At 42.3% G+C, this 10127-nt stretch overlaps 1 protein-coding gene across 5 annotated transcripts in view; it reads left to right on the top strand.

Annotated features, from left to right (window-relative positions):
* Positions 1-9162, top strand: part of PDE1C (phosphodiesterase 1C) — a 304380-nt gene extending 295218 nt beyond the window's left edge. For all 5 annotated transcript variants that reach the window (XM_032997371.2, XM_032997372.2, XM_032997373.2 and 2 more), the window contains one exon: positions 7742-9162. In XM_032997371.2, coding sequence (XP_032853262.1) covers positions 7742-7911 — 170 coding nt within the window. In that variant the 3' untranslated portion in view covers positions 7912-9162. The remainder of the gene's footprint in view (positions 1-7741) is intronic.
* The last annotated feature ends 965 nt before the right edge of the window (positions 9163-10127 follow it).

A 10127-nucleotide genomic window follows, 5' to 3' on the forward strand; every position in this document is an offset into this window, starting at 1 on the left:
GATTGTTTCCCCGGGCACAGCTGCAGCCACCACTTGGGTGTAAGGAAAAGAATGAGCAGGAATGTGAGAGAGTTCAAAACACTGTATTCCCTTAGTAAAACAATATGCTCCTGGATTACTGTCCTGCTTGAGAACAAGAATGAGCAATCACTGAATGTCAAATTTAAACCTCTAAGCATCATGCTCACATGATGACTCCCAGGTATCTAACCCAATACATTTTTTAGATATAAAGCATGGAACAAGAAATATCATAAATACATTCTCCTAACATCTAAAGTTTCTCATCATTGGCAGTGACAATAAGTATTACCTGTATATATTGCCTATTTCTCACAGGGCCCCAGCAGCTGTTAAATTGTTAAATTCTTATGTTTATATTTGTAGGGGAGGCTACTATTTTCAGTGTTTTCACCTGGGCTTTTCCTGCAGGTGGCATTTAGAGGTCTTGCTCTTTGGAGACATTTTGGAGAGATCTTGCTTTTTGGAGAAAAAAGAATGTTTTAAGGAAAAATTGTGGAATGAAACATTCATGTCACACTACAGCCACAACTCTCATCTAATGTAAACAGATCTGATTTCAAAACTACCTCACTTCTTATATGTTTTGGCATGTTTGCATTGGTCCCTTGTTTATTTTTAAAAAGCAATGCTTACACAGGGTTTTTCGTCCATTTCCCCAATGCTATACCACTTTTAACCCCCTGATCCATTAATGAGTATCTGCAAACAACAAATCCCACATCCCATCTTGTTTGTGATCCTTATTCTGAGCCTGCAGAGCACCATTATAATAAGAAAGTAGAGAATATAAATGCAGAAGAGAGGGGTTTGGCATATGCTACAATGTACAATCCCTTCATTACTGCTGACTTGCTAAATAACTTTACTCAAATCCTTCTTGTGCAACCTGGTTTCCTCATCTGTTTGGGAAAGGTAACATTTGTTGCCCTTTAAAACTAATCTAGGGATCTGTTAAATGTTATGACTAGAAAAACAGCAGTAGGGAGGATCCACCTCCAAGAGAGCAGAGTGATCAAGCTAATAGTGTCTCTTTTTTCAAGAAGACCCTGTGGGTTTGTTGCCAGTCCAGCCTTACCTCCAGTAGCAATACTCACTGTGACAATTTCACCTTGATTTATAGGAAGGTGCCTTCTGTCTGACACTTATGGTAAGGACGAGCTCTGTTTTGACTCTCTTTTCATTAGACACACCCTGCCTCAGTGTATGTTTTGGCAACGACTGGTTTAGGGATGCAGTGGGTTTTCTCTATTTGGCTGTTTGTCATTGGTACCATCCTTCACATGCCCTGTCACCGTGGCTTACTCAGCAAACTGTTTACTCTGGTTCAGTTTGCAAATCAGCCCTTCCCATGCAGCTATTTACAGTATGTGATGGGGAGTAGAAAATAGTGCAATATTTTCCATGTATAGGATCCAGTGATGCATTTTGTTTACAGCCATTTTGCTGCTGTTTCTTTATGCTCTATATAGATCATGTTTGGGGAGAGGGGGTTGCTTTTGCTGGAAGCAGCCACTAATTAATGTGTAGTTAAGAAACAGTCTGCTGTAAATACACACCCCCACAATTTCCTAATTGAGAAAATGTTATTGTCTTGCTGTTTTTTCTGTGAATTGCATGTGGCATCTTGAATAAAAAGGGGAAGCTTTATTGCGTTGGCTTTAGTCTCACTTCTGAGGGAGTGAGGCTGATGAGAACAGGCACCTGTGCTCATGATGCTGTCCATCTCTCTGCCAAAAGGGTGGTCAGTCCTCCTCATTGCTAGCTCTTGAATTGGTGCCTCATCAGTTTAAAGTGCATGAGAGGCTAGAACACCCAGGAGGTCGCAAAGCTGGGGAAGTCCTGTGAGGTTAGGTGGCTGCGTGCAGGAGAGAGCCCTGGCAGCGCTCCCATCTGGGCTTGAGCACCGGTGGAACCAGAGTCCCCCATCAGCTCAGCCACATCGCACCATGCATCAGGGTCCCCAGCTGGCTGCAGCCACCTGGAACGGCTCCTTTTTCTCACTGCAAAGAGGATAAACCACCCGTTTCCCCAAAGAGCCTGCACTTTGTATGGTGAGGAAGCATGGTCTGGTCATTGGTGTACCCAGAAGTATTATTTACCGTCACTGAGTGACCACATTTTTCTTTCTGTGGCTTGGAAACATTTAGGAGTCCACTTCTGCCAGGGTCCTGGGGGGGCTCCCAGGCCTCAGTGGCTGGGACCGGCCCCCCCGGGACCCCCGCCAAGGGCCCAGGGGACGTGTCTGAGCTCAGCCCGGGGCCTTCGGTCCCTGCCTGAGCGATGGTGTCGGTGTGCCCGTCCCTGCCCCTGGCCCCTGGGTGGGCCTGGGACCTGCCCTGCAGAGAGCTGCTCTGCTGATGGGCCCCTCAGCCCCAGGGCAGCGCTGGGCACGCGTGGCTCTGGGCACAGCACAGCAGGGCTGCTCTGCTCTGCCCTGCTCCCTGCGCTCAGCATCGGGCGAGCAACGAGGAGACAGGGATTTGCGTGAAACGCCAGGGGCTGCGAACCGTCCCCTCTCCGCGCCAGAGCTGACGGCCATGAGGCCCCGCAGCCAGGAGGACCAGGGACCTGATCTGTCTGGACACAGAGCCTTTTCCTGGGGCGTAAGGGGGTGATTTCAGCAGCCGCGGCCTGGAGGAAAGTCAAAGTGTAACCAGAGCCACAAGCTGGGATGGACGGTGCCAACAGAGCGCCGTGGAAATCAAACAGCCTCTGAAAAACAAACGAGCAGAGGTGATGCTGGTGTGGTGGAAAGGCCGGTCCTTTTCAGACCTAGAACACTGGGATCTGTGCCCAAAGGAATGCCAGGAAAACAACTTCTCCAACCTGGGGAAACAGCCCATTGCTGCTATTGCTGTCACATCCCCTTGTCCCACTGAAACCAAGTTGTGCAGCTCCTCTGATTAAACACACCCACCGGCCGTGGTTATACGGGATACAAAATATGCTTCAGCCACGGAGTGAAACTTTCAGAGCTCATTTGTGGCTTTAACCTTTCTGTGAGTTATTTGCCTAATAGTGGGAAGATGTTCAGATCCTATCTAAAACCATGGCAAGTCTCCTTTTCCTTTAGGCTTTAGTTTTTTGAGTACTGGAAGATCAAGAGAGGTCATGTCATGTTGAACGTTGGTGCCAAAATTGGAATGTACATTCAGAATATGTAAATAAGGGCATTTATACCATATACATTCACTTGGTCATGGTGATGACAGAGGTGAAAGAAAGGGGTTTGGTTCCCTTTGCAGGAACTTTGCAGATATGTAGAGAACGTGTGATTTCCTCACCATTCCTTACCAAGGCGCCAAGGGACATTTGCTACTGTACTGCAAGGGGAGGTTCAAATTTGACATTAGGGAGCATTTCTTTCCCGAGGGGGTGGTCAGACCCTGGAGCAGGCTTCCTGGAGAGGCGGTCGCTGCCCCGGGCCTGTCAGTGTTTGCGAGGCCTTTGGACAAAGCCCTTAATGCCGTGCTGGAGCGTTGGGCAGCCCTGAAGTGGTCAGGCCGGTGGAACTAGGTGGTCGTTCTAGGTTCCTTACAGCTGAACTGTTCTGTTCTATTCTATTCTATCCTAATATTCCTGTTGATGCCCATGAACACTGTTTGCTACAAGCTGTGGTACATCTTCATATTCCTGAAAGTTGGATCTTGTGCAATATTATGGATCAGGGACTTGCAGAGTTCAGGTTGTCACACAGGGCTAGGGTTAATGCAGGAGCTGGCTGGGCAAAAAGGAGAGTATAACATGCGTTTGGTGGATTAAAAAAGCATACCTGGGCAGAAAAAAAAATTCTAATTAGTTACTAAACCCTCAGATTATATCACAGTGACTGGCCAAGAAGTAGCTATCTTTGGATTGTCTCCTTGAGGTGTCTCATTGGAGAGAACAGTGAATTTTGTATAAACACGGATTTTCTTAACACTCCTAGGAGAGTGATTCACCCCAAGTTTAGAGCATTTCTTGAGTGTCTCCAATGAAGCATAGTTTTTGTTCTCCTGCTCCTTTGTCCTGAAGATCTTGCTGATAATTACAGCAGAAAAGCTCCTTTGTTGGTAAAGTCAGCAAAAGAGAAGAAGAAGAATCCCTCCTGGATGTGCTCCTTTGATATAAAATCAAAATACTGAATGAGGAATGCCAGTATCCCTAGCTTTCCTGTGTCATCTCCCAGTAAAAATGCCCAATGGAATAGTTCCCTAACCTCACTGGTGCCAGCACTGACCACTCAAATCCCATTTGCAGATGTGGCTGCTCAGTTTAATTTCTTAATTTTTATCAGAGGCAAATTGTTTCCCAACAGGTGTTCGTGGGTAAAAACAGTGCTATCCACCCATTGACTGTAGCAGTGGCATTAAAGTGACGTTTCAATGGCTTTTTTGAAGGGAGATGCCTTTTGAATGAATAGAAATGTTTATATCTATCTGCTTTAAAATGCTTGGAAAAGAAAAGAAAAGGATACCAGTGTTTTGCCTTGTCTTGTTCTGTTTTCTGATCAGAGTGGAATTGCTACGTAACAAGAGTGTTTGTTGCTATAACAACTTTTAGTAGTTTGAGATACTCAGGATGACTATACAGTATTTTTGTCAGTAAGCATCATTAATAATAATTTCCTTCTTACTGCAATAGGACATAAACTACTGTAAACCAAGATATTTCTAGGGAAGCCAGTGGAACCAGAAAAATTCCAGCTAAAATTTTGACTAGTGTACAGTAATTCTTGTGGACTGTGGTGATGCATTCCCTGACTTCAAGTTCATGTGAAATGTCCATCATGCTTGATTAGCTGAGAGCAGACTCTTCAATAAACGTTTTTCTCCTGTTCAGATTATCCATGAGATTGAAGCTCTTGGCATTGTCTGGACAACTGTTCAAGTGATCATCCACAAAATAATCATGTTTTGATGGGCTCTTTTGCTGACCTCATACAGTGGATGCATGGCACATCTTAGGCTCAGTTTAAAGGGCAGAACTCATGGCAGTATTTGGTACTCCTGTGGTTTTTTGACTCATGGATGAATGGTAGCAAATCCAGCATGTTTGTTCACTTGCACTTCTTTATATGTGGTGCCACTCCCAAACGAGTCTCTCATGCATTAGCTATGACTGTTATAGGAGCATCCATTGCTGCTAACACAAAAGAATAGCTTCTGGTGTAGTGCCTCAAGCTGTTAATCTAGCTGGAGTTGCAGGGAGTGTGGTAGCCTGCTTTTGTGTTATGCATGGCGGGGCCAAGAGGGATGTGGAAATGAACAATTCTTGTTCCTTCATATAAACATTGTACAGGTTGCATTGTTTTCTGAAACTTGTTAGTTGGTCTGCTGTAAATGTGTTTGCAGATATCCTCAAATCCTGCCCCCCTTTGACACAATATCTGTACTTAAACCTAAGGTGCAACAGGTCCAACCTATAGGGTTTTACCAAAAACCTAGAAGCAGATTAGAAGCTTTACTCTCCCTTCTGCTTAGCAGAACTCTGAAAATACAGACATCAGTTAAAGGTGTGTCCCCCTCAGGAAGGGCATAGGGTGATATGAAGTTGGCAGCCCTTAACTGTGATGCTGCAAGGAGAACATGAGGACTAGTGCTGGGTGAGATCTTCCCAGCAGTTGATTTTTTATTGCTTATTTTTTATTTGCAGTTGTCTACTAAATGGTACTCTGGCATTCGTTCATTCATCTGTGATGACCATTATATCTTCAGCAAATCAAGGCATAATGTTGATGTAGGGACGTGTTTATACCAAGCAGCTAGAGGGAGTCCTGACCTCTCTCAAGAGTCAAAAAAAGAGTTGTATCAAAGAAAGGATAGGAGGAAATAGTGGGTGGATGACGTCCTAGGCAAATCTGAGGTATGCAGGGCTGCTGTCTGTAAGATGCTGGGTTGCACATCCCACTGGCCAGAGCAAACAGAGCGGCTAGTGCACTCTTGGCCTCCTTGCTAAATCAGTGTCTGAATGACACACAGATAGTCTCTCTGCGTGATGCTACTTGTGTAACTACTCTAGTCTACACTGGCTCTGACCAAATACCTATTCTGTGCTTTCATTGCCTTGATGATAACCATGATCTTAAAGACTAACTAATTATTTTCCCTAAATTAAGGGAAAAAAGAAATATTAATGTCTTTTGGCAGCATCAAGGTTAGATAGAAACTTGTAATACTTACATCTCTCCATGCATGAAGCTCCTGAGAATGGTAACCTACTGAAGCCCACAAAAATCCTGTGAGGCAAATATTCTCATTTTTATTCCCATTTTACACATGGGGAAACTGGGGTGAATGTTATAGTCCAGGTCACACAAAAAGTCAGTGAGAAATCTGGGAACAGAACTCTAGAGTCCTGAGAGAGAGTCTTCTCCCCATTCCTCTGAGTCACTAAAGCCTGAAGAAATTAAATGTCATGGATCCCCTTTATCAACTCCTGTATGAGGATGATAAACAGCACTGTCAGTGTTCTGGCTAAACCCCCTTAAACCTATTAGCCAAGTCATCTCTGCTGGCAGTAACTCCAGTAAAATTCCGGTTAGCAATAAACATTCCCCCATGCTGAGCAATGTAAAATCCAATAACAGTTTGGCTGAATCCATGCTGAGTATAGAAAATGGAATTAATCTCAAAAGTGAATGTGCCTCAAAGAACAGTAACTCACCTGGATATTTTTCAAGCTTTTAATGAATGTCAGTTGAGTCTAGTTGAGAACAAGAAAGATTATGACTATGCAGAAATCTGGATATGTATTTGTAAAGTTTATTAAATCCATAGTTTTTTTGTTTCCCAAGACATTTTAGAGTACAATTAATCACTCAACGAGTTTAACAAGATGAGAGTGTGACTGTTCTAGCATTTGTTGTTAGCTAGCTCACACAAGGGAATCTTTTTCACTTCTTAAGATTCATGCTGAGAGCAATGACTTCTCTTTTAAAGTGCTTATCATGCTAATTATTGACTTATTACTTGGTTATTTTGCAAGTAATAAATGAGACAAATATATTTTGGTCATAGTCATGTTTAATTTTTTGTTCTACCTATGTAAAGATATAAGAAAGCAAGACATAAGATTCAAATAAACAAAGGCAAGAAGTTGAGAATATTCAGATTTATGCATAGCCCACTTGTGACTTTCCTAATGGCCTGTAGTTTACTGGAAAATCATGAAACCCCTCAGATCCACCTGTTCCTGAATTCTGGGAAACGTAATCTCAATCTGGATTTATTGCTATAAAATGACCTTGTTCAATGATATTTTGAAAACAGTGAGATGTTTAGCTATCTACATGTAGATAGGCAAGTATAAAGTTGCTTTTAGCACTTCCATCTTCTGTCTAAGATTGTTTACTAACCTTAAGAACGTTTTTGGGGTTTGATTATGTTGGTGTAGCCTTCTAGGATGTCCGAATAAGGGCATGATTTCAAGATCAAGTATTCTGAAGTATTTAATTGTCCAAATGTCAATTTTGGAGATGTCTGTGTCATTCTAGAGTTTTACATCTATATTTATGATTTATACTTTCACATCATTTTTTTCCTGAACCTTTTCCTTGCCCTCTGTAACTACCCATTGACTCAAAAGAGTCCTGGCTCTCAGGCTGAGAAACCGTCCTTTGCACAGACAGGCTGTGCCAAGTGGGATGGACACAACTTCTGAGGAATTAATTTCTTGTCCACCATCGAGTGAATGCTAGGCACGGTAACCAGCGTTGTTCTTCCTTTGTCACCACCAGCCATCAAACCTCAGCTGCGCCACCTCGGGAGGCCCACTCACAGCTCAGGAGACTATTTCACAGCCTTCCACAAGAAATCAGAGGAACATCTGGTGAAATGTAAGCTGCTTGACCAGAGGGGAAGGATGAAGAAGATCCAACATATTTCCCAGAGCTGGAATAGGAAATAGAAGAGATAAAGAGGCATCTTTTGGAATGATGCTCCTCCCAGGCAGATGGAGGACATTGTATAACCATTGCACAGGCCATACTGTGTTGTACAGCAGCTGCAATTCTAGATAAAAGCAAGTGTATGATTTAACTAAATAATATAATGGACATTTTGATAGACATGTTCACAATAGCAGCCTTATTGTAACATATGCCCACTTAGTACTAAAATACTGGGCTGTTACCTTAAAAGAAGTGATTGTATACCACTATCTCCTGTCAGATTAAGGAAGCCAATGCTTTCCTAGATTGTTGGGCTCCTTTTGGCGTTCTCAATGTGACCTTCCACCTGCCACAGGTAAGACAACTCCTATTTCAGACATCATGGGAAAGTTTTTTCTTGCCTACCTGTACTAAGAATAAATGTCCTCCTGTCGTGGCGTGATAGGTAATCAGGAGGGTGAAGGTAGAAGGCTGGAACACAGAGTCTTTTTGCTTCACTCATTGCAAAAAGAAGACATAGCACAGCATTAAAATTGTTCTTTGCACAAACTCTGATGAATGTTAAATAACACTGTCTTTTGTGGAATTAATTTAGCTGAGTTTGATCCCATGTGTTATTGTGGTGCACAGAGTGTCCCATGGCCCAAGATTCACAACTGAACATGCCCTCTCTGAAAAAGTTCCTCTTGCCCCCAATTTGTATACCATGAGAAACAGTGGCAAATAACTCTGTAACCTCTTTCTCCAGGCCTCTGGTGATTTATGTACTGCCTCAGCTCTTCCTTTCCAGGCCAGTGAACTCTGTCCTGTTCATACTCTCCTCACAAGCAAACCTACTCTACTTTTTATCTTTCCTGCTGCTCTTCTCTATGTATTAGTTGTTGTTGTTGTTGTTTTAATCTCTTTTTGAAAGGGGAAGATGAGCACTGCACACAGTACTCAACAAGCAGGTATACCATGAATTTATATTATAATGTAATGACATTTTCTGGTTCATCTTCTGCCTTTCTGAATAGTTTTTAAAGTTGTACTTCCCTTTTTGAACCTCCTTGAGCACTGAGTAGTAGTTTCTGTAGAATTATCTGTAGTAAATCCTAATTAATTTATAGCCCAAACGCACATATGGAGTTGGGTTTGCCTCTCTCTTTATGCATTGTTCTGCACTTGCCAACACTGAACTGATGGTTTTGTCAATTACACTGACGTTGCTGCTCCTTCTCCTTCTTCTTTCTCTTCTTCTTCTTCTTCTTCTTCTTCTTCTTCTTCTTCTTCTTCTTCTTCTTCTTCTTCTTCTTCTTCTTCTTCTTCTTCTTCTTCTTCTTCTTCTTTTTCTTTCTCTTTTTCTTCTTTTTTTTTTTTTTTTTTAACCTAACATTATTAATTTCTATTCCCTGCTTGTAACATCTTTTCCAAATCACATATTCTGGATAAGCACATGGAATAGCAGAGAGGGCAATCCTCCTTTACTATGAATGCTGAACATTTCATCCCACTTCTTTCTTTTTTTTTTTTAAGTTTCCCCTATTGTTAACCAGTTATTTGTCCATCTTATGATCATATGTTTTGATCTTCTTTCATGACAGCTCAGTAGCTTTGACAGCCTTTGGAGCAGGACCTTGTCAAAATGGAGAACTGCAAACCATTTTTGGCTCCTCCAAAGAAGTCTCAGAGATTTGTGAGACAAAATTTCTTCTATAAAAGCTAGGCTGACCCCTATCTGTTCTAAGCTTCCCTGCTACCTACCAATTCTATTGTATTTTCTAGAAGTTCACTCACGGTGAGTTCACATTCTGTTATATGCTACAAGTTTGTAACTATGTCCAACATTAAAACTGCACCAGTGGGTGTATTTTGTTTGTAGAATACCTTGAAATGTTTTACACAAATAGGCGGTATAGAAATGCAAAATTATACTATCCTTCCAAACACATCTTCTGTCTGTGTCATTTACTTCCCTTTAGGGCACCTTTGGTTAACAGAGTCTTACCTGACTGTTCTCTGGACAAGTGGACAACACTGAGCCACTTGCAGAAGTTAAAAAGGGAACTGTTTTTATTTTGCCTTTCATTATTACTGATACTTTGGTGGGGATATTGTTTTTGTGTCACTAGCATCTCACAAAGGGAGTGATTTTTGTCCTCGCTCTCCTGGTCCACACTCTCCTTTACCATGAACCAGAGATAAGTCACCGTCTTGAATTTACTGCTGTGTAGTCATGTCCCATTCAGGCAAG

The sequence above is a fragment of the Tyto alba genome, unplaced genomic scaffold (genome assembly GCF_018691265.1).
Source record: "Tyto alba isolate M040663 unplaced genomic scaffold, T.alba_DEE_v4.0 Super-Scaffold_46, whole genome shotgun sequence".
Classification (NCBI taxonomy): Eukaryota; Metazoa; Chordata; class Aves; order Strigiformes; family Tytonidae; genus Tyto; species Tyto alba.